General features: G+C 41.8%; 1 protein-coding gene across 1 annotated transcript in view; it reads right to left on the bottom strand.

Moving 5' to 3' along the window:
• Positions 1–26,203, bottom strand: part of EXOC2 (exocyst complex component 2) — a 308,760-nt gene that overhangs the window by 37,869 nt on the left and 244,688 nt on the right. Inside the window, exons 21-22 of the mRNA XM_040353634.1 lie at positions 26,045–26,161; positions 23,318–23,459 (exon numbers count right to left, since the gene is read on the bottom strand). Of these exons, the coding sequence (XP_040209568.1) occupies positions 23,318–23,459; positions 26,045–26,161 (259 nt within the window). The remainder of the gene's footprint in view (positions 1–23,317; positions 23,460–26,044; positions 26,162–26,203) is intronic.

Below are 26,203 nucleotides of genomic sequence, written 5' to 3'. Positions count from 1 at the left end.
ACCCAGCCTACTTAATTTCTGATGGATTACAAGGAACACAGATCTCCACTCATCTCTCCCCCCTACCTCATTTCCTTAACTCCTCATTATGATCAGGCAGAAAGCAAAAAAAAACAGTTTGCAAGATTTTTGGCAAAATCAAGAAGTATTTTTGTATTTATTTAACAGAACAAAACAACACTTTCAATTGTATATTTAGCAGACCAGGAGAGAGAAAATAAGATAAGTTGTTTGTCATGGTTTATATACACATAAAGGGAGAGGCTAGCAATTGCAGGCTACATAGTTCTCTCATATGTTTTTATTAAAGCTTATCTGACTTCAATAAGAGTGCAATAAGTTATTATGTCAAAGTTTCTGTTAACAGCTCTTAGACACAAAAAGTCTACTATAAGTTTCATTCACAATAACTAACACAATTTTGGAAACATTGTTGGAACATACCCACTTATTTAACCACATTTCCTGTTTTCAGCAATTGCTGCACAAATTGCCTACCTGCTGCTAAAATTAGAATCAAAGTGTGGTATAAATAAAGTAGGTACTTTTTAGCGTGCTAAGCCAATAAGTAATATTGCTGATTTTCCAAAACATTAACATGAGCTAAACCCATTTCTCCATTTATTGTAAAAGCATATTATTTTTGAGAAGGGCAGACAAATGACTGCAGACTAAGAATGCAATGACGCCCAAAGCTGCACTGAAATTAGATGTGTCACCAGGGAACAATAAAGGCGCGATGCTATAGATGGTAACTGCATGGTCTTGTGAAGGATAGCCTGAAGAACATGCCCTGGGCTCTGTCCAATTTTTGGTACTTGTAATATACGCTTAAAAGGTATGTGAATGAATAGTATTTAAGCAGCCAAAACCTTGTGCATCGTGCTCCAAATCATTTTAGACTTTAGTGACATGTATTCCTTTAAGCTGAACTGTGGTCAAATACTACACAAAGTGTCGATTTGTAATATGAAAGCAAAAACTGTCCTGTGGTCAAGATGTGAAAATAATACACGTAGGTAAACCAAGCACACTGTGCTTTTTGGCTGAACTGTCAGTTTCTTAAAATTGACATTTGGTTAACAACTTTTTTTTTTTTGCAACAGTTGTAGTCACATAACTTGAAATGAAAATTAAATACAGTATATCCCACGTCTTGCAAGATGATGGTTCCTGTAAATTCCTTCTCTCGACTGATGCCTGGTTCTTTTCATGCACTGAATTAATGGCGCATTGGTTAAAAGCTTCAGGTTTACCACTGCAGTACTTTGAATATGATCCCGCAAGGGACCCACCCCTTTCTCCTATCTCCATCACTGAAAAAAGACCTTGCGTTGTTTTCACAGAATGGAACAGGTTCTGCCTCCCCCCCCCCCCGTTCACAGTCTGTCAAAACAATGCAAGAACTTTTGTCAATGGAATGTTAACCACTTTGTGCTGGCGCCTCCCAGCCGTTTAAGATTTCCATGACGCCAGGGAGGCAGGGTGTGGCTTAAAATCACATCACCGCCTTGACTGGCTGTCACGTGATCCAAAAAGTAAGCAGCAATCGGGAGCTTTTGGTTAGGCGCCGGTAACTATTGCAGGAGTGCGCTCTACGGCACAGCTGTATTGACGGCAATCCACGCAAGTATGCAGTCTCTCAGTGCCAAGGACCAGGCGCAGAGAGGTACCATATTTGCGTGCGGCTGGCGCCAAGGGGGTTCCATTAACTGCAATTAACTGCAATTTTAAATGTATAATCCCTTTTGAAAATTATACTGCAAAACTGTGAACCAGAGAACTTCTTCTTCTACCAATAATCGGCTGCTATAAATAAAAATAAACTCCTCGATAGTGATATAAAAAATGAAAATTACAGAACGGATTTAATGATATATATTATTCTTTGTGAAAACTCATGCACAATAAATCATTCCATAAATATTGTGATCAAATATAGTCCTCTAAATAATGTACTAAACATATTTTTAACCAAAATGTATTTCCAATTAAATAAGTTCAGAAAAACAACAAACGGTGCAATGACTAAACAGTTCCATTCACCAATATGATTCTGCAAAGTGTAGAAAAATCTTTGATCCAAAATGGCCACCACCACTTATATAGGAAAATGCACGTACTGGAAGTCCGTGCCTATCTCACTACAAGATTAGGCAAACACAGCTTGTAATTAATTTCAAAGATCTTTCAAACTGGTGCAGTCCACTTTAGGGACTTGACCTCCACTGCTATCCTCTCCCCATTCGGTGGTTAGATTTCATAGCCAGCATAAAAACAAAAAAAAAGCCCCCATAGTGTAGTATCTTAACCACTTAAGACCCAGACCTTTATGAAGGTAAAGGACCTGGCCAGTTTTTGCGATTCGGCACTGCGACGCTTTAACTGACAATTGCGTGGTCGTGCGATGTGGCTCCCAAACAAAATTGGCGTCCTTTTTTTCCCACAAATAGAGCTTTCTTTTGGTGGTATTTGATCACCTCTGCGGTTTTTATTTTTTGCGCTATAAACAAAAATAGAGTGATGTGACGGTATCGGTATGATATCCCCGTCAAGCATTCCCTCCTCTCCATACAAGAACATCACAGGATCCCCCACACATGAGTCAAGACTGGATGCTGGAACCAAGACTGAGTTTAATGTTATAACACATAGCTTATATGTCATTTCCAAAACTGTTACAATGACAAATCTCCGCCCCCCCCCCTCACACTGGGGCTTCCATACAGATGATTAGGCAGACACGACGGAGCCGAGTCTGAAAACACATTTTCTTTAGACAATGACATCAGTGGAGCTGAGCACTAGTTGTACTAAATACATTAACTAGACAACTCGACCCCGCATATAGAGAGATAATTACCACAATGAAGCAATCAGAATAATTAACACAAGCCACATAAACACAGATCTCCTTCACACAACACAATAGATCAATTAACCTTTAGAAATAGTGAGGGGACATTAGCACGTCAATAACCTGCTAGCCGAGGACAGAATCACCCAGGGCAAGCAGGGAGAATTAGACTGAGACATATAGGCAAATGCATCACAATGGCCCCCCTTTTTCTCCCTGCTCCGGAAAACCCGGTTGGACCTTCCCTGGTCCAGTAGGGTTGACGGGTTTAGAGCTTTTAGTCCGAGGTTAACTCCGTTTGGCATGACTGACCTCCCTTGGCAACTGCTTCAGACTCAGGTATGCCACCGGGTCGTCAGATCACACGCCGTTCAGTCCCCAAGTCTTTGTGCGATCTGCAGAGTCACCAGAAGTCCGTGTGAAGACAGCGAATGGGTCTGTGCGCCGCCGTCTAGGTGTCCCGCTATGGGAGGGGCAGGTTATGGCTCTGAAGTGACAGTCACAGGAGATTCATAAAAAAGAAAAAGTTATATTTGTTGAAATGCTGTAGCACTGGTGCTCAGAGTCCGGGGGGGGGGGGGGGGGGGACTCAGAGCCCCATAAGGTCAGCCACCCCCTGCTCCCTCCGCAGCCGCCGGTTCTCCTCTTTGAGCTTCTCCAGCTCCATCTCCAGTTCATGGAGCCTGGGGGGGTCAGCCCGCTGTGACCTCAGGTGGTTGTTCTCCTCCTCCATGCGGCTTATGCACTCCTCCAGCTCTATGTACTCACGGATCAGATCCTGCTTGCTCATGTCCTGCAGGCTCTCCACGTGGTCCTTCATCATCAGGAACTGGGTGGTGGTGTAAGGGGCCACCGGTGGGCCCTTGGCGAACATCTCGGCCCGCATCTGGGGCGCCCGCTGCGATTCCATCTCCTCCAGTCGCTTCTTCTCCTCCCAGGTCCGCTGGTTATATGACTTCCAGGACCTCTTCTTCTTGGAGGGTAGCTGGCGGTGCCTCTTTCTGCCCAGCTCCCTCCAAGGCCCCTCCGGCTCATGGCTGTCGCCCATGACCAGCTGACAATGGTGTTCCCTGTTGTCCGTAATAACAGATTGTACCATGAGGGCTTCGTAAGGGGTGCCCAATGGTTCTTCCTGACCCAGCTCCTGGGGATCCCAAGCCGAGTCTACACAATGGGCTGCTGCTGGTGGGCGGTACCCAGGTTGAGACCAATTTGACCTGGTGTTGTCATTCATGGGGCAATTCTGCTTGAAGTGACCCAACTGTTTGCACCGGAAGCAGCGTTGTTCGTTGTCCTCCTGGCGTGGGTAGCGAGGGCTAGATGTCATCGGTCTGTTAGGCGGTTGGTATCTAGCGGCTGGTGGGTGTGAGGGCGCCGTTGGTTGTGGAGGTTGTACCCGTGGTGTGACCTGGTTTGTCTTGCGAGTATCCGCATATTCATCCGCCAACTTCGCGGCCTCTGGTAGAGTCATGGGCCTGCGATCTCTCACCCAATCCTTGACGTCCGTCTGGATGTGATTGTAAAATTGCTCCAGGAGCATTAGTTGCAAAATGTCCTCTGCGGTGGTGGCCTGGCTGCTGTTAACCCAGTTAGAGGCCGACAGGGACAACTGGCATGCCCATTCCGCGTAAGAGTCTTTCGTGGTTTTGCGTGAGTCCCTGAACTTCTGTCGGTGGGACTCTGGGGTTACTGCATAACGAGCCAGGAGCGCTTCTTTAACCCGGGCGTAGCTATGGATATCCTGATCTGGCACGGTCCGGAAAGCATCAGAAGCTTTGCCTGACAGTTTGCCTGACAATATTGCAACCCACTCTCCTCTAGCTATTCGGTGCAGGTTACATTGTCGCTCAAAATCTGCCAGGTAGTTATCAATATCACAGTCCTTTTCATCAAAAGCTTTAAAAGCGCTAAACGGAATCTTCCTTGTGTCTGCTGTGCTGTACTCACTGTTCGGAGAAGGTGCGGCTGCTTGTTGGACTGCTGCCAGTTTTAACTGTAGTTCTGCGTCTCTTATTTGTTTAGCCTCCTTCGCTAACAGGTCCATCACTTTCAGCACCACATCCGGCCCTGGGTTCGGGCCGAACCACGCTAGCTTCTCTCTCATTAGCTTGTTGGCTGGCGATTCCTCCTCCTGAATCGCTGGTGTCTCCATCTCTTGTACTGCTGGCGTTGCTGCAATCCCGTCCTCCTGGTCTATCTCCATTGATTCTGCTATGATGACCCGTTCGGTTTTGTTGCTAGCAATCCTTCCACGAACTTCCAGTAGTTCTTCCAGTGTCTGCTTGGAATCCCGGGTGTAAAGGAGAGTAGAAGGTAAAATCCCACTGCTACCAACCAATTGTGACGGTATCGGTATGATATCCCCGTCAAGCATTCCCTCCTCTCCATACAAGAACATCACAGGATCCCCCACACATGAGTCAAGACTGGATGCTGGAACCAAGACTGAGTTTAATGTTATAACACACAGCTTATATGTCATTTCCAAAACTGTTACAATGACAAATCTCCGCCCCCCCCTCACACTGGGGCTTCCATACAGATGATTAGGCAGACACGACGGAGCCGAGTCTGAAAACACATTTTCTTTAGATAATGACATCAGTGGAGCTGAGCACTAGTTGTACTAAATACATTAACTAGACAACTCGACCCCGCATATAGAGAGATAATTACCACAATGAAGCAATCAGAATAATTAACACAAGCCACATAAACACAGATCTCCTTCACACAACACAATAGATCAATTAACCTTTAGAAATAGTGAGGGGACATTAGCACGTCAATAACCTGCTAGCCGAGGACAGAATCACCCAGGGCAAGCAGGGAGAATTAGACTGAGACATATAGGCAAATGCATCACAAGTGACAATTTTGAAAAAAATATATATATATTTTTTACTTTTTGCTAGAATAAATATCCCCCAAAAATATATAAAAAAAAAAAATTTCCTCAGTTTTGGCCGATACATATTCTTCTACATATTTCTGGTAAAAAAAAAATCGCAATATTGCGCAAAATTTATAGCGTTTACAAAATAGGGGATAGTTTTATTGCATTTTTATTAATATTTTTTTTTTTTACTACTAATGGCGGCGATCAGCGGTTTTTATCGTGACTGCGGTATTATGGCGGACACATCGGACAATGTTAGACACATTTTTGGGACCATTGACATATTTACAGCAAAAATTGCTATACGCGCGACCCCAAAGCTGGGCTTAAAGGGCCACGTACAGGTACGTGGATGTGCCCAGCCGTGCCATTCTGCCGACGTATATCGACGTGAAGAGGTCCTTAAGTGGTTAAACATCCAAATGTATTTGACACAAGCAATGAATGTACTCAAAAAGGCTGTTTAAAAGAAAAGTATGGGATTTATCTTTATTTTTGATTCATACTTACCTTGGTGGATAGAGCATTAGACATGGTGCATTTTTTCACAACTAATGCCGGGTACACACGATCGTTTTTCGGCATGAAAAAAACAACGTTTTTAAAAAATGTCATTTAAAATGATCGTGTGTGGGCTTCACATCATTTTTCGGGTTCTGAAAAACAAAATTTTTTTTTTCCGAACATGCAATATTTTTTAACAACGTTTTAAACGATGTCGTTTTTTGGGTTGTAAAAAATGATCGTGTGTGGGCTAAAACAACGTTAAAGACCCGCGCATGCTCAGAAGCAAGTTATGAGACGGGAGCGCTTGTTCTGGTAAAACTACCATTCGTAATGGAGTAAGCACATTCATCACGCTGTAACAGACAGAAAAGCGTGAATCGTCTTTTACCAACAGGAAATCAGCCCCAAGGGTGGCGTCATCCGCATGGAACTTCCCCTAGTGCCGTCGTACGTTTTGTACATCACCGCGCTTTGCTAGAGCATTTTTTTTAAACGATCGTGTGTGGGCAACGTCATTTTAATGATGAAGTTGGAAAAAACAATGTTTTTTCTACATGCCAAAAAATGATCGTGTGTACGCGGCATTAGAGCTCCATTTTACCCCAGGTAAAAATTTGTATTAATGTGCATAACGAAGCCAAGGAAAGATGGAAAAATCTCCAAAAGGCATCAAATTACAGATTAGACATTCTTATAATATGTCAAAAAAGTTAGATTTTATTTCCATCATTTACACTTTTAAAATGACAGAAAACAAAAAAAATGGCGTCTGCAAAAGTTTGGGCACCCTGCAGAGATAATATCTTGTACTGCCACCTTTGGCAAGTATCACAGCTTGTAAACGCTTTTTGTAGCCAGCCAAGAGTCTTTCAATTCTTGTTTGAGGTATCTTTGCCCATTCTTCCTTACAAAAGTCTTCCAGTTCTTTGAGAACTCTGGGCTGTCTGTCACGCACTGCTCTTTTAAGGTCTAACCATAGATTTTCAATTATGTTGAGGTCAGGAGATTGTGAAGGCCATGGCAAAACCTTCAGTTTACGCCTCTTGATGTAAATCCCGTGGATTTGAGGTGTGTTTAGGATCATTATCCATTTGTAGAAGCCATCCTCTCTTTAACTTCAGCTTTTTCACAGATGACATCAAGTTACCATCCAAAATTTGCTGAAATTTTATTGAATCCATTTTTCCTTCTACTCGTGAAATGTTCCCTGTGCCACTGGCTGCAATACAACCCCAAAGCATGATTGATCCACCCCCATTCTTAACAGTTGGACAGAGGTTCTTTTCATTAAATTCTGTGCCCTTTCTTCTCCAAACTTACCTTTGCTCATTCCGGCCAAAAAGTTCTATTTTAACCTCATCAGTCCACAGAACTTCCAAAATGCATCAGGCTTGTCTATATGTTCATTTGCAAAGTTCAAACGCTGATTTTTGTGGTGAGGATGTAGAAGAGGTTTTCTTCTGATGACTCTTCCATGAAGACCATGTTTGTACAAGTATCTCTTTATAGTGGAATAGTGTACCACAACTCCAGTGTCTGCCAGATCTTTCTGAAGGGATCGTGCAGTCAAATGTGCTTTTCTCACAATCCTGCGAGCTGTTCTGTCTGATATTTTTCTTGGTCTTCCAGATCTTGCTTTAACTTCCACTGTTCCTGATGACTGCCATTTCTTAATTACATTCCGAACAGAGGATATTGACATCTGAAAACGCTTTGCTATCTTCTTATAGCCTTCTCCAGCTTTGTGAGCGTCAACTATTTTCAGTTTCCTAGTTTTCTAGACAACGGCTTAGAAGAACCCATGGTGCTGATTGTTGGGGCAAGGTCAGATGAGTCTGGGCATTTAAAACCTTTGAGATTGACATCACCTGGTCTTCCCAGACAATGATTGAGAACAATCCATGACACTGGCAGGTCTCAGCTTTGCAAAGGGGGCAGTGCATGCTATAAATTATGCAGGGTGCCCAAACTTTTGCAGATGGCGTTTTTTGGTTTTCTGTAATTTTGAATGTGTAAATGATGGAAATAGAATCAAACTTTTTTTTGATATATTATAAGAATGTCTAATCTGTAATGTGATGCCTTTTGGAGATTTTTCCATCTTTCCTTGGCTTCGTTATGCACATTAATACACATTTTTACCTGGGGTGCCCAAACTTTCGATCCCCACTGTAGTATGAATGAGGTACATAGAAAATAATACTTTTCTTGTGTCCTTGAAGAGACCTGTCTTTTTTTAAATGCAGAATAATGCAGTTTTGCAGCACAAATATGAATGAGCCCTTACAGAGCTTGGCAGGCAGAAATGTAGTACTGTGCCTTTTAAAGTGGTTTTAAGCCCTATGTTTTTTGTTTTTTTTTACCTTAATGCATTGTTTTAATTAGGGTAAAATCTGGGTTTCTCTACTATAAGTCCCTCTCTCTTTACAGGGCAGATGGATAGCAGAAGAAGCCATTGGGCTCCTGCTGCACTCAATCAAAATTCTGTGATGAGGGAGTGGAGGCAGAGGCATATATAGATGCAGGCAGCAGAGCTTAAAAAGCGAGCACAAAATTGAGCATGAGAACCCCCCAGCAAGCTGCTTGAATGGCAGGAGGAGCCAGAAGCGCCTGCGGGGGACCCCAGAAGAGGATGATCTGGGCTGCTCCAATCTCTTCTGGGGTCCCTGCAGGAACCCCTTAGTTAAGTATAACATGTTAGTTATTTAAAAAAAAAAAGGTTTAGAATCACTTTAAAAGTATTTTAAAAAACATTTTTTTTTTAAATAGTGGAGGTTTAAGGCCCCTATTTACACTTGTGAATGGGCCATTAGCGGTTAGCTGCATGAGAACCAGTAGGGGTTCTATGTGATAAGCTGTGGACAGGAAGCCCATTAAAAGCAATAGGCTCCTGTAGCCAATGGCATATAATCGCTCCTGCAGACTTGTCTGCATTCAAGACGGATCATCCGCTAGTAATACCTCCATCAGCGATTACATGCAATTGCCCGTGTATAGCTGAGGGAGCCGTCTGCCTCCCATTACTTCAATAGGGCCTCTTGCCCCTGCTTATTGCAAATGGCCCAGTTCACAAGTGTGACTGAGGCCTTAAACTGCCATCTCTGTCTAATTGGGAACATTTTCCCTCACGTCCTGTGCTGTAGACGACAGAAAACCAGTGGATATCTTTCTAATGTGAAGGAAATCCCTACTTAGACAGCTCTTATGGGAACACATTTCTTTCTCAGTAGATTTACCTTTTACTCCTGTTTTGGTGGCAACTCATACATTTTGGATTTATCCTCAGTTTTATTCCCAGGGATGAGTAAAATTTTAGAGGACAAACAGTGGTTCTATCCACTCACCACTATTTAAAAAAAAAAAAAAAAAAGTCTTGCCTTTAGTTACTTAAAAGTGAACCTGTGCCAAGACTATGCACATTAAAGTATTAACACATTCTAAACCAGGGGGCCCTCCAGCTGTTGTGAAATTACAAGTCCCATGAGACATTGCAAAGCTGACAGCAACAAGCATGGCTCTCACAGGCAGAGGTATGGTGGGACTTTAGTTTGCAACAGCTGGAGGGCCGCCAGTTTGAGATGCCTGTTCTTAACAAACAGTAAAAACACTTGATAGACTCTAATTCACCTCTGTAGCTATAGGCATTGTGCAAAAACGCATGCTCAAAACATGCAACTGAGGCACTAAAAGCTGATTTTTATGGAGTACAACTATTTGGAAGCTTGAGTCACTTTTGTGACCTTTGAGTATCTTTGAGAATAAATTCACAGTACAGGTAGCTAGAGCGAAAGGGGTGAGCTTGGGCGTGTCCAATGAGAAACCCTGAAAGGAACCTGTCACTGCAGACAGCCAATCATAAGCAGAAACATTCCCTGCCCCACAGCCACATTTATACAAGGGGCATGTATACGTGTATGTTCTGGGTAATTGGCTGAGGACTTCTGGGTTTTGTTGACATCACTTACTGGTTAGAGTCCATTGGAGCTTCCCCATCGTAGCTGGCAACCATCTATCTCCCTGTCCTTGCTGGGTGTTTGACTGGAGATCGGCACACTACATCTGCTTTCAGCCTAACTTTCCATCACTGCTTGGCAGCACAACTTCAATAAACTTAGCATCTTTCTTGGACATTATTGTTTTATGTGGAACTTCCTTTAGCCCAAGACTGTGTGCATATGCTTTGAGTCCAGCTATTAAATTCCCCATACATACAACAGTTTCCTTTTTTTTACACTGGAGTACCTGTTTAGTGTTCTTTCTTGCCATAGCTTGTTTTAAAGCTGTTTTACTGTTAGTTAGAAATATGTAAAAATGTTATGTCCATACTATGGGCACAGGTGCTTTTTAATGGCCAGTGCATCTAAAGGTGGAGTTGGACTTTAGGAAATTACAGTCCATAAAATAATCAGACTTCCAGACTCAGTTTCACCTTCTTAAAAATTTACCCACAGTAGGGTAGCCTTGCCTGTTGCCTGGAGTGCCCACAGCAGGGTTGCCTTACCTGTTGTGAGCATCCTAACCCGAGCCAGGGTTAAAAGCCAAGGTTAAACTCAAATCAAAGTCCCAGCGCCTCTTGCATGCCCCTTTTTTTTCCCCCATTGGTGTCCACCTTCTAAAAACACACAGTTTTAAACTGAACAGTTTAAAGCTGCTAAATACATTCCGCATGCATCAAAACAAAAGGGGACAAAGCCTAACGACCTATTCATACCCGTTTGGTCCACTGCAGTGCATTAACATTTCCAGATGCATTACAACGAGCCAAAAAACATGCATGGAGCATTTTTTGCAACACACAGCATGTTAGTGGGTTGCCTCATATTGCACTTGGCTGCAATCCAGGTTGTGATGGGAAAAATGTAAATAAATTTCAGCAGCAAAAAATAAATTCAGTGCTTATATCAATGCATAATCAAATAAATCCATCTGTGTTGATAATATCTTCGAACTGCTTCCACACAGATAACAAGGTCCTTCTGCAGAAGGGGCAGGGGACAGGCTTTTCTACTCAGGCTGCTTTCTAAAGAACATTAACTTCAATCACACAGGTGGTGGTAAAAAAAAAGGAGCTGCAGTTTTAATGCATGCAGCTATTCGCTGTTCCTGTTGCGGACATTGAAGTGAATGGGGCGGTACTGCAACTGTTTGGTTTGTGAATGTGGCCAGGCAATTTAAGAGGTAGTATTGCCTCCTAGATGTCTGGCAGCCACTACTCTACTGTGGATCATGTTTAAAAGGGATGGTAAGGGCTGCTATTGGTGTGAACAAGCACCAAGACATTGAACACCTTTGTTTTGTTACTTCTGCAATATATTTAGCTGATTTAAACTAGACAAGCAACTAGGCTTTAGAAATAAGTGATTTTAAAAGAGCTGTAATTAAACAGATTATTTGCAGGGTATTCATATAAACTGTTATTCTTTATCACAAAAAATATTTAGCCAAGTGTTGCAAACATCAGTTATACATAGGACACTGCAGATTCCTCAGGAAAACACAATAGGAACAAAGACCAATTCAGACATTCATCATGCTGTACAGGAACTTGAGGTTCAATTTAGTTGACCATCCTGTTTTTGTAGGTATAGATGTGCTGTGTTCTAGAGAAGTGGAACTTTTGTGGAACGTAACTTCCACATAAAAATATTGTTTAAGCCATCTTCCTCTCATATAAATATTTTTTTATTGCAAAAATTACATTGCTGAATAATGAGCTCTAAAAGAGCATGCCCAACGTCTGTCATTGTTCCCTTAACCAGATCCGATATTTTATGCTTAAGCTTTTGTACTTCCTAAAATATTCCTCTGGCCTTGCTTTCCCATTAACCTCTATTCTCGCTATTCAATTGCCCATTATTTCCTCAGGCTAATCTCACACAATTTTGCTGGTGGTCCGACCATGGTTTCCGACTATTAGCTAGATTCAGATCGTTTTACGCCGGCGTATCAGTAGATACGCCGTCGTAACTCTGAATCTACGCCGTCCTAAATTTAAGCGTATTCTGGAAACCAGATACGCTTAAATTAGGCTAAGATACAAGCGGCGCAAGTCTCCTACGCCGTCGTATCTTAGGGTGCATATTTACGCTGGCCGCTAGGTGGCGCTTCCGTTGAGTTCGGCGTAGAATATGTAAATGACTAGATACGCCGATTCAGAAACGTATGTGCGCCCAGCGCATTTTTTTACGGCTTTTTCCGGCGTAATATAGCTGGCCTAGTCAATGTTGGCCTAGTCAAAGTATGGCCGTCATTCCCGCTTCGAAAATTTTACGTCGTTTGCGTAAGTCGTCCGTGAATGGGGCTGGACGTAATTTACCAGCACGTCAAAACCAATACGTCCTTGCGGCGTACTTTGGAGCAATGCACACTGGGATATGTCCACGGACGGCGCATGCGCCATTCCTTAAAAACGTCAATCACGTTGGGTTACCAGTTATTAACATAAAACACGCCCCCTGTTCCACATTTGAATTAGGCACGATTAGGCCGGCCCATTTACGCTACGCCGCCGTAACTTAGGAGGCAAGTGCTTTGTGAATACAGCACTTGCCTCTCTGACTTACGGCGGCGTAGCGTATATGCGATACGCTACGCCGCCTCAAAGTTACGACCACATACCTGAATCCAGCTATATGTATGTACTACGTATGTCTCGTGACATACCCTTGCGTGAACATTTCGGATACATTAAATTGAGGCATTTTATCCACCCAATTTTATGTCATCATTCTCTTTCATTCTTATTGACGGCTTTTGAACAGGGATGGCGCTCAAATTCTTTTTCTAAAGATCTAATATCTTTAATTTACTCCTCCATCATTTCTGCTAAGTGGAAAACTACTAGGCGATACCAGACCCAATGGGAGACTGAACTGAGCGGGCTGCTGGATCCCAAGGATTGGCAGAGGAACTAGCAAGCGGTTTCTAAAAGTTCAAAGAATGTCCCTTTTATGTAAAAATCATATACGCTCTTATACAGGTGGTATTACACTCCAGCATGTCTGGTGAAAAGTTTGCTCGATTACCCCTCTACCTGTTTTTGTCGCTGCCGTGTAGAAGGCACCATGGCTCATATATGGTGGAAGTGTCCAGACTATAGATTTGGGTTTATAACATTATTCGCTCCTTAATCCACACAAACGCTCGCAAAAACCCATATGAAACCCTCTTGGATAAGCCCATCCCAGACATTTTTAGATCAGAACGGACTTTAGCTTCCCATATCTTTGTGGTGACTTGGCTTATTATAGCTAAAACATGTGAAACCCCAACCCTCAGCTTCAAAGCAGTGAAAAACAAGATGACAAGACATTATGATTAATGAAAAGCTTACTGCTATCTTGAATAGACACCCAAACTAAGTGTACCCAAGTCTGGCAACCTTGGATCTTCTGTTCCCAACCACCATCTTTTGATCAATCGCTTTTATCTATCTAAGCTTCAAGAGAGCCTGCGCCCCCTGGGACTGCCCTAGAACCCCCCCTTTGTTATTCTCTTCTGTTCCTTCAACCTTGATCCCTTTCCCCTCTTCCTCCCTACACCTCATACTTCTCAATGCCTTATTCTTTCTGGACACTTTCCTTTTTTTCATTCTGTTCTCATCTTATACAATTGCAATACTGTATCCATGTTATAAGATTACCTTCAATAGGACTGGCTTGTTATTTTGTCTTTTTTTTAAAATCAGATATTAAGTTTATTGATGTTTAAAGTATACAAACCAGAACAATCAACACAGTAAAAAACAACCATTATGTACAGCCAACAAATGTACAAAAGATGTGCTCAGAAGTACACAAAAGCACTCAGAAGCACTTAAAGGCACCCAGAGGCACTCCAAAGTGCCCAGATGTACTTGAAGGCACTCCGAAGCACTTAAAAGCACTAAAAAGTACTCAAACATTCTGAAGCACCCAGAAAGACTCAAAAGTATGTAAAAATACCCCAAAATGCTCCGGAGCAGATAGTATATAATATATGAATGGGGGCGCGGCTTGGCGCGCGGCTGAGATGGCAGCACATTGAGGGAGCTCCGGAGGTTTCGCGGCCTATAACCTATGTTTCTGCTGGACTACGCCTGATAATGAGCAGACAGAGCTACCGGGCACCCCACTCCAGACCAAGGCGCACTTCGGCGGTGTACAATGGCAGGAACATCTCGGACCTTTTAAAAAGCAATCACTTTCCAGGAGCTGCAGGCCCAGAGGCAAAATGGCGCAGACACATGCATCGGAAGATTACAGCAAGGACTTGCAATTGGCACCTGAGGACAACGGTAGGGGACCATCGAATCCCAACCTGTCCCTTACGTATGCGGACATGTCTGTCCTTGCAGCAGACATTAAGTCAACATTTTCAACAGCAATCACAGACCTGAAGTCTAACCTGCTTGTACTGAATGATAAGATGGCGTCTGCTGAAGCTGCAGGGAGACAGAGGGAAAGAGCGATCCATAGGCTGGAAAAGGTGACTTTTTCTCACTCTAATCATTTCATCGAAATTAATAGACACCTGGAGGATCTCGACAATAGGGGGAGGAGGTGTAATATTCGGGTCAGGGGGATCCCTGAATCGGTGGAAAACGATCATATCATACCAGCGTTGCAGCGTGTATTTAATAGCTTGCTGGAGAAACCTGATGACACTGCCATAGAGTTTGTCAGAGCTCACAGGGCCTTGAGAGCACGGGGCCCTGATAACATGCCGCCTCGTGATGTGATCTGCTGTCTACAGAGCTATGTGTTTAAGGAAGAAATCATGCAGGGCCACAGAAATGATAGAATTATCTTTAATGGCGAGACTATCATGCTTTTCCAGGACTTGTCTCAAATTACCCTGAAAAATCGCAGGGCTCTGCACCCTGTACTAGACAAACTCAGAGAGAAAGGCCTGCGCTATACATGGCGCTTCCCATTTGCATTGCGGGTAACGCATAATGGCCGCCAACATTCCCTGCGCTCCCCTGATGACCTAGTGGAATTCTGCTCCTCTCTGCACCTTGGATGGTTGGATCTCCTGGACTGGTACCAGGAATTTCGCATTCCCCCACTGGAGAGAAGCCCACCCTGTTCTCCCTTTGCATCGCCGGATGAAAAGAGCTCCAAAAGGATGAAACATGGCCGACAGGGAGGCTCACTTGCGGGCACACCGAACAACAACAAGGCACATTCATCCAGAGCTCTAGGGGGTGATGATGTTTGAAACCTACTCCCGGGCTACATAGCTCTTGTAGCTTAGACTGGCACTCGATCTACCATGTTTGCACCCTTCCTGGTATGTACATTTCACAGTTTGATGTTATCACATACTATCTTTTATGCTGTTGACTTTCGTTAGAAGTGCCTGCATATGCAGGAGAATCTTTTCCTGGCACCTTGCTAAAGATGTGCTTGAAGAGGAAAGGTGCATGGACGTAACTGGAACTGATCCCCTTGACTTTCCCCCTTTTTTTGCTGTACAGTATGGCTCATTTTACATGTAAATTGCAGAAGGAGGTTACAGTGTTGGGAACAACTGATCACTGTTTAAACTACAGCTGCAGCTTTTGTTTGTCCCATAATGTCGGGTTATCGGATCCAGGACATGTGACTCTGCATCCTGTCCACATCAGATGTGTGCTACGGTATTTGTGTCGTCCATAACATGCCCATCCTCCTGTATGGGCAGAAGAGAAGCTTACATTGATGACTGGTATTATTTTAAGGTCCTACTGCCTGAATGCAATTTACCGCACTGGCACTTCATCCTCCCCCCCCTTTTTTTCAGGTTTGATACTGTTATGTTTGTACATTCAGGGGTGATATGTTTTGTCGCTACCCATTTGGAGATATGCCACTTTGCAGTTGGTACATCGGGTGTCTTTGTCGTCTGACATTTATAGAGCAAAAACACACCTTTAAATGATTTAATTTGTATGTCATGAGGCCGCAAACCTTCTGCCCCACATCCTGGTACTACTTATACGTCCCAGACATTACCTGGTGTATACCCGATGCTGTTCGTTGCAGCCATCGCCTCACATTGCCCCACAAAGTGTTTCCCGGTTTGCCGTTTAGTCATATTGAAACTCACATCTGTTAACCTTATTGATAGTCTAACTATTTAAGAGGTTGTAATTCATTCACTTATTCTCTAATCCTCTACTTAATTCTACTTCTCCTTTTCTACCTGTTTCTGATTTATCTCTTCTTATTTCTTTGCTTTTCTTCACGACTACTGCTTTATTGATAGTGATTGTGCATGACTGGCATAGATGTCTGATAGCGTGCGCGCTGATACATTGTGTGTTTCGGCACATTACTTTACTTTTTGATTTACAGTTTTGTTTTTGAGCTGCTTTTTTTTTTTTTAGGCGCAGACTCCACGAGTCAACAAACTCTGATCCATGGCATACTCATCTTTGGGCCGTAACCCCACCGTGATCTCTCATAACGTGAGGGGATTGAATATTCCGAGAAAAGATCAGCTCTGCTATGTGAACTGAGAAGGGAAAGACCACACTTCAGCTTTCTCCAGGAAACACATTTCAAGACTAATAAGGTACCCAGGCTTACTGATTCCTACTTTACAGAGGCTTACCATGCCACCAATGACCAAGCAAAACCAAAGGGGGTCTCAATCCTGATTAGCAGGGAGGCCGCTTTTGAAATGACTTGAGGTTGAGGTTGACAGACCCGGAGGGCAGGTATATATTCATCAAAGGCAACTATAAAGGTACCCCAACTACATTGGCAAATGCATATTTCCCAAACACGTCACATTTATCTTTCTGCAAAAGACTGATAGGGCAGCTTGAGGGATTCGGCTCTGGATGCATAATCCTGGGGGGAGACTTCAACCTGCCCCTAAACCCTCTGACGGATACTTTGTCAGGGAAAACATATATAAAATTCAGAATTTTAAAAAGCCTCAAAACATTGCTGAATTCCTTACACTTAATAGATTCTTGGCGATACCTGCATCCAGACGATAAGGACTTTACCTTCTATTCAATACCTCATGCTAGGTACTCCAGAATTGATTATCTGTTTGTTTCCCGCAGAGATCTGTCTGCTGCAAAACATGCACATATAGGTATTCAATCCTTATCGGATCTTGCCCCCATCTCCCTTACACTGGAACTGACTGCCCCCAAATGCACGTCCCCTACATGGAGACTTAATTCATCTTTATTGTCAGACCCCGAGCTACTCCCACAATTGACGTCTCTCTTACCCTGGATGTAGACCCTTTGACAATTTGGGAAGCACATAAGTGTTTTATTAGAGGCAAATTTATTAAATTGGGAGCCCGACGTAAAAAAGACAAAGAAAAGGCCGTTATGGACTTGACAGATAAGATTTTGAAATTGGAATCCCAACATAAGCAGTCCCTGACTGAGAGACTTGCAGCAGATTTACTAGACGCTAGGAAAACGCTACAACAAATCATGACTGCCACCTCTAAACACTTTTTATTCTTTAAAAAAATATATATTATGAGTATGGAGAAGACAGGCAAATTTTTGGCTAGAGTATTAAAAAGCCCCAGATATAAGAATACCATCCTGGGTATTAAAAATAAAGAAGGTAGATGTAGCCGATGACCTTATTGCAAAACACTTTCACGAGTACTACACGACCCTTTATAATCTCCCCAGACAACATAAACCATTTAACGCAAAGGGTGATAGATTGCAAGTCATCCGAGACTAGCTGGAAACATCCAAACTCCCTAAATTGACAGAAACAGATGCAGTGGCCCTTGAACGCCCTATTGACACTTCTGAAATCAAACTGGCAACACAAGACCTTAAGGCCAGGAAGAGCCCTGGGCCAGATGGGTTCTCTTCTATCTTTTATAAAACATTTGTAGACATTTTGACGGACCACCTTACCAAAGCCCTGAACACTTTCTCCTCACCCAGAGAGGTTCCGCAGACCTTTTTATCGGCTCACATAATGGTCCTACCCAAGCCAGACAAAGACCCAGCACAGTGCACCAGCTATAGGCCAATCTCTCTATTGAACTTAGATGTCAAACTCATGGCAAAGATCATTGCTAATAGGCTTAGGCCTCTCCTGCACACATTCATTGGTCCAGAACAGGCGGGATTTATGCCGGGTAGAGAGGCTAAGGATAATGTAATCAAATCACGCAACCTGATATACGCTGCTAGGCAGCGGAAGATCGAGGGCTTTCTCATGTCCACGGATGCGGAGAAAGCATTCGATCGTGTAGCATGGGACTATATGCTGGAGACTTGCAGGTTTATTGGCTTGGGGGACCGAATGCTAACCTGGATATCGGCACATTATAAAAATCCTTCAGCCCAATTAAGGATAAACGGCTCCCTGTCAGACACCATTCACATTTCTAATGGCACACGGCAGGGTTGCCCTTTGTCGCCACTTCTCTTCTTCATTTTGACGCTAGAACCGTTCATTAGAAGAGCGATGATGGAACAGGAGATCAAGGGCTTCCATGTAACGAATACGGAGTTTAAATTAGCAGCCTACGTGGACGATCTTTTTTTTTTTTTTTTTACAAAACCACTGACATTAATCCCCCGACTAATGACAGAATTTTCGCTGTATGGATATGTATCCAACATGAAAATTAACTACACAAAATCTGAGGCAATGAACGTTACCGTTCCTGATGTGATGTTGAAAGATACCCAGACCAATTGCCCCTTCAAGTGAGATTCTTCTGCACTCAAGTATTTGGGGGTTTGGCTCACACCCCAGCTTTCCCAGACATTTAGTAGGAACTTTGTCTGGGCGCACAAATGCCCACGCATAAGATTTAATCTATTGACTAGACACAAAGCAAGAGGCGGTATGGGCTTACCGGATTACAGACAATACTATTATGCCTCTCACATAACCAGGATTGTGGACTGGCATTGTCACAAAGACATAAAAGACTGAGTCTCCCTGGAAAATGACTTGAGCGCAACTGCGCTCGGATTTTCACCCTGGATACCATGGGCGGCATGCCCAAATACTTTGAAACAACATCCCTTAGTAAACGCCACTTTTTCAGTATTTCACTACTTGACGAAACAGCCCAATTTTTCCACACAACTGAGCCCTCTCACTCCACTTAAAGACAATCCGGACATTCCACCGGGAGTAGGGAACTATCTTTTACACTTGCCAGACACTAACACCCCCTTATTAGCTAAACACTGTTTTCGAAATGCGCTGATTAAGGACTTCCAAACCCTCAAGACAGACATTCCTTGTCCGCGACTCCTCCTGTGGACTTACTTTCAAATCCGTAGCTATGCTACTGATGCCCGACGTAGAGGACATTCCACTAGACAACTTACTGAATTGGAATCAGTGTGCCTGGAGGGGAAACCAATTCGAAACGCCACATTGCTGTCGTACTCCTGGATCCAGAGCTCAAGCCAAAATGCAACAGACAAATTTAGAGAACTGGTCAAGGGATCTTAATATGGTTTTAACTGATAAGTAATGGAAAAGAGCCTGCACACATACCCACAAGTGCTCTCTTAGCACCAGAGTACAGGAAACAGCTTACAAGCTACTCACTCAATGGTATGCAACTCCCGCCAAACTGCATAAATGGTACCCTCAAACATCTGACCTGTGTTGGCGCTGTCAGGCTGACGTAGGCACGCTTCTCCACATATGGTGGCAATACCCGATGATAACTCAGTACTGGTCCGAGATTACAAGAATCATAAAGGTTATAACTGAAACAGACTTGACGCTTGATGCTGCGTGCTGTCTGCTGCATGTCAATAGCTTCTCTTTCAAAAGATATAAGCGCTCCCTTTCTAAACACCTATTAAACGCAGCCAAGTCCCTTATACCACTGCATTGGAAGTCGACGAGCATCCCTTCTGTTCGGGATTGGCTCCACAGAGTAACAGATATTTGTGACATGGAGGAAATAGCAGCGCAGGCGAATGATGCTATTGAGCAATATCATGACACTTGGTCCCCTTGGTTTATCTTCAGATACTCACAAGATTTTGAAAGGCTTAGGTCTATGCCAGATATAAGATAGTCGTTCCCCCTTACTATCTTCTTTCTTTCTTTCTCTTTCTCTCCCTCTCACTTGAATTATTGAATATTGTTGATCTACTCAGGAAATTTGACAGTTTTGTGTGATGTCACATTATATGCAACATATGACTGCTTATGTCATACAAGATGTATGTAAGTTTTTATTTGTTTAATTTTTTACTCACTTCAGTATTATTGCTATACACATATTCTATTGTTGTATATTTGTACAATCTGTTTATTGCTTCAATAAAACTCTTTAAATGATATAATACATGAATATATATATAAAAAAAATTTGGCCTAGATTATAGTCAGTTCAGAGTTGTTGATACGATTTCAAAACCCCATCAGAATAAAGTTGTATCAGGGTGTTAATCCCAGCGCGCTCCCCACCTGGAAAATCCTGCCAATTGTAGGATTTCCGGAAATACTCTTTCCGACCATAATGGCATAAATCTAGTGTAGCCTGAGATGCCCAGTATTTTTTTTTACTAGACTGCCATATCTTATATATCAAGTTTACTGTTGGATATGTAAATTGAACGGAGGGTGGGATGGTGGAATCTAGAGCCAACAACTGATTGCTGTTACGAAATAGGTAGACAAGTATATTATAAGAAGATGCATGCAGATCGTCCATTTCCCAGCCTGCAAGATGCTGGAGTTAAGTCGCCAGAATAATGCCTGAGGATTTGGCCATAACCTTAAATATAAAATATCCAAGGAATCTGAGTGTCTTAGTGTAAGTATCATCGATCTGCCTCGTGTGTGCTACCATACTGTTTGTTTTGTTCACCAGTCTAAAATCCTTCAGTAGGCAGCTGTACAACCCAACTACTTATAAATCCTATGTTCCTTAACGAGTCAGTAAGAAAACAATGTCGTTCAGTCAGATTTTCAAGCCATCCTGCTAATTCCAAAACTTTCTAATCTCACATACTCATAAATCATATGGTTTAGGTTAATGTAGTCCATACCATTCCCTTCAAATCTAAACTTCCCCACTGTATTATTGATATGTTTCCACTAAATATTATCAAAAACCCGCTCAGCATCTGTCACGATGACCATACTGGGAGGTCATCCCTGTTTTCCTTCTATTGGCATCTAACCACTTCACCCAAATCGCCGTCCCCATACATCGGTACTTTGATGCTAAATAACATTATTATGGCAGCAGCTAGCTGCCATAACTCCGGTATTTTCAGGAACGGCGTGCATTTCTCTTTTTGACCTGAAATCTCATATTTAAGATGCATATGAAAACAGTGTCCAAACTATACATGTGAGGGTATCACCATGATCGTTAGAGCGAGAGCAATAATTCTAGCCCTAGACCTCCTCTGTAACTTAAAACTGTTAACCTGTAAAAATTGTCGCCATTCCACGAGCGGGCGCAATTTTGAAGTGTGACATGTTTGGTAACAATTTACTTTGCATAACATTATCTTTCACAATATAACATTTTTTTTTTACTGTGTAAAAGTGTATTTTTTTTTTTAAAAAAGGGCGCTCGTAAGACCGCTGCGCAAGTAAGGTGTGACAGAAAGTATTGCAGTGACCGCTATTTTATTCTCTAGGGTTACAGTCTTATATCATTATATAATAATCAGCCAGGCTAATCTTTATGCACCAGATCTCCAACCAACCTCTTGCTTTAAAGTGGATGTAAACCCTCCATACACCCAGTGAAGTGAACAGCTTTAGATGATACACAGAGATGAACCAAATATCCCTACATCCCTATGTATATCTGCTGTCTTCACATTTATATACTGTTTAGAAAGTTCAGATCGTGTTAGGAAATATTCTCTTCCTGTTTAACACAGAGTGTGATGTCTGGGCATACAGCCAAAATAGCTAACATTGCTGATTGGAGGAAAGGCACACACCCCCTCTCATCATAGGCAGAGACTCTCAGACGTTTTTTGTAACAGGACCAGCTCCCTGCTAATCTATTTATAGCAACCTCCCTGGACAGAATTTTTTATCAGGATGATAACAGAGGAACGGGTCAAGAGAGAGCTATGGGACTTAGGTCTTTGAAGAGAAATAACAAAATACTGCAGATATATGTGCCCAGCTCAAATTTTATGAATTGCGTTTACATCCACTTTAACCTTCCTGCCATGATCAACATGAGAATTTACTAATTTATGAATTTATTAATTAATATTAAAACTCAGAAGTAGAATGGTTTAATAAGAGGCCACCTCCTCATAATCCTTTGCATATTTTAAGATCAAGACAATATTAACTGGCAAAAATTCCTTTGGAAATTTACTCTCTTCCACAAAATGTGTATTGTGTGTGTGGGTCAATAAAGGTTTTATCTCTTGTTTCAGCATACATACTAATTGTTATAAATGTCCGGGCATGGTGCTTTCAACAATGATACTCCCTTGATGGTACCCTCAGTCTCTTTTTTTATTAAGGATTTAAAAAACAAAAGAACACAAAGTTGACATAATTTCTAGCTGTCACACTGATAGCACTCAGGACTGTAAGGGTGCAGCAAACACCTGCACCCTATAATCTGGATATAAGCCTAGCTCTAGAAACTGCACTGCCCAGAATGTTGAACACCAGGATGGAATTGAGTGTGTGAATAGGCAGGCAGAAAAGTGCACTTACACAGAGGCAAAGACCACCCTGTCAGTTCAACGCAGCTGGAACTGAATCTGATGAGCGACTGGTGGGTCCAGGGCAGATATCACTTTATTGCGAAGGTAAAAGGGACCCTGACCATGGGGATGGGAACAGCCCCCATAAACGGTTATTTATTTTTTGTTAAACAAAGAGATTTTAAACACATGATTTTATAATATTGTGTTCAGTTAGTATTATGACATTTTAGTAGAGGCTTGCTGCACCACAGAAGTCCCTTTTACATTTTGGGTTAGTAGTACATTGCTAGACATACAACACTGATATGACAAGACTGATATGACAAAGTATTTTCACATCAGTTCCAAAGTACATTTATTTTCATTTTGCATAATGTATAACCACTACTATAGGTTACATTACCTGTAGGAATAAGGCAGTCTTTCCAATCAAAATACCCAGCATAAATACCAGGCTCCAGGGACCCAACTATAGGATCTGCTTTCATCTCGATAAAGGTTTCAAATAATCTATGGTCCAGCTCCCTGAGAGACTCGTTACTGGCCTTGAAATTAAAAGTAATAATTAATTAATGTTATTTTTCACAATTTGGCACAATTATTATAACATATTTCTATTGTACTATTATACCCCAGGTTTAGCTTATCCTGCATCAACAATTCTATATATATATATATATATATATATATATAAAATAATGTCACGACAATCACAAAACATTGTTTTGAAACTACAAAAAATACAATTTTAAATAATACAATTTTGGGGTTGGCCCCTTTCTGTTCCAATATGACTGCGCACCAGTGCACAAAGCAAGGTCCATAAAGACATGGATGAGCGAGTTTGGGATGGAAGAACTTGACTGGCCTGCAAAAAGTCCTGACCTCAACCCAAAAGAGCACCTTTGGAATGAATTTGGGCACAGACTACGAGCCAGGCCTTCTTTATCCATATCAGTGCCTGACCTCACAAATGTGCTTATGGAAGAATGGTCAAACATTCCCATAGACACACCTAAACTTGTGGACAGCCTTTCCAGAAGAGTTTAAGCTGTTATAGCTGCAAGGGGTGGGCCAACTCAATATTAAACCCTACGGACTAAGACGCCATTAAAGTTAATGTGTGTGTAAAAGCAGGTGTCCCAATACTTTTGGTAATATAGATATATATATATATATGTGTGTGTGTGTGTGTGTGTGTTTAGTGACAGCTGATATACAGCCGGAGCATGGTTACTTTTCCAATCTATTTTGATACTTCATGAACAAAATATAGAGCACAGTTAAAGATTTTAAAAGCAGAAAGAACAAAAATGACCTGAACCCTGAGGCAACAATCAAGTCCATGCAAAAAATAGTTTAATCTACACTTTACTAGAATTTAACATCTTAAGCGTCAAATTTGTCTTCTGGAAAAAAAAAAATATATATATACAAAAATGTAAACGGCACACATTTCTGGAAAAAAATAATATAACCCTGGTCACAGGATTCTGATTCGTCATCAAAAATACATCTTATCAGAAAGTCAAAATTAAAGGTATACGTAATCACACCCACTCTGACATTTTATTCTCTGAATCTAAAGAGAAAAAATCCCACTCTAGGCTTAAGAGGGAGAAAGAAGGTGACCAAGATTTAATCAATTTTATTCTTTCTCTTAAGATTAGGATCTTCAAGTTGAGACGCTGACACTGAAGACAACATGTTACATAGAAATCTGATAGCAGGAAGTATTCTGAGTGCTTGAGTGTTGGATAACTACTTTTTGTACTTTAGAAAGAATATTTACTGTGATACCGACCACTAAGCGTGCCACATACTGCAAAGCACTCTGTGGTATCATAGTGCAACATGAAGCTTTCATTAGATATTATATGTTGTATAATGTTTTATAAAACAAATGTTAGATTTTACAGCTAAAATTAGGTGCATCTCATGGAAATTATTGAGTTTTTCAAACATGTTTATTTGAACACACAAATGCAAGATCTTCTTTTGAATACAGTTTAAAGAAGATAGACTTAAATAAAACACAAGAAGATTTGCCTTTTCACCCTTGGTCTCAGATGAAAATATTGCCCATTTGAGCAGAAATTACCTTTTGTAGGTGTTTGGCATAGCTGCGCACCAGTCTCCGACAGTGACTATCCTACATAAGTTTATCTATCTATATATCTGCTGTCTTCAGCTTTATATACGGTTTAGAAAGTGCACGTCCTGTTAGAATTCCCGATTCACCTATGGGTGTGGATTCTTGCCATACACCGTGAGACAGCTGATTGGAGGAAAGACACACCCCCTTCACAGAAACTTGCTGTGCTGTGAATAGACCAGCTATCTGCTAATCTATTTATAGCACCCTCGCAGACACAAAATTCAGCCTGGATTTATCACAGTTGAAAGAGAACTTGTCAGAAGCCATCATGCTGATAACAGAAGACCGAAGCAGGAGAAAGTCAGGGGACTTAGAGCTTTGAAGAGAGAAAAGAAAACACTGCAGATATATGTGCCCAGCTCAAATTTCATTAATAGGGTTAACTTTCACTTTGGGTTAAAGGTTTTTTCCATTCAAAATTAAGAAAAATAAAAAGTTTAGCATTACCTCTAATTGATGTTTTGTGTAATGAAGACTTATCTGCATATATTGGTGGTTTATTTTATATGTTTGGAGTTCAGCTTTAACTCTTTAACTGCCACCAGCATATTCCATCTGTCTGCAGCATCGATACCTCTTGTGAATAGACTTTTTTACTGCAGCTTTTGCTTGATATACTATATCATTTGATTTGTTCTCTTTTGTTTGTGCATGTCTCCAATAATAAATGCATCTCATTGGTTTGCATCCAATGAGATCTCACAAGCTCAGAGAGCAGGAGAAGAAATCCATGAAATGGATGTTCACTCACATTTATATTACCATATTAATATGAAGGGACTGGCGTTAACGTACCCAAACCACAAGTAGTATAATGAGGACAGTGGAGTGGAAACCCACAGGTTAAGAACAGGGACTACCACCAATACTCCTATTATGTAGTGCAGAACGGTAATAATTAGTTGCAAATTAAAACAGTTTAACCAGCATCTAGCTGAGAAACAAAACAGAGGAAACAAATAAAATGTATACCTGGGTTATCTTCTCTATTCCTTGGAAGCCCTGCTTCTCAAAGTTTTCAGCAATGTTCAGCAGTGTATGTCTTTCCAGGTAGCGGCAATTGCTCAGAACAATTAAAAGTCGTTTCTCCTAAGAAAGAAACAGATAATATGCAGTCACAACATTTTTATG

This window comes from Rana temporaria, chromosome 5, assembly GCF_905171775.1.
Source record: "Rana temporaria chromosome 5, aRanTem1.1, whole genome shotgun sequence".
Lineage (NCBI taxonomy): Eukaryota > Metazoa > Chordata > Amphibia > Anura > Ranidae > Rana > Rana temporaria.
Note: the sequence above shows the minus strand (reverse complement) of the source record. Positions and strands in the feature narration are given on the sequence as shown.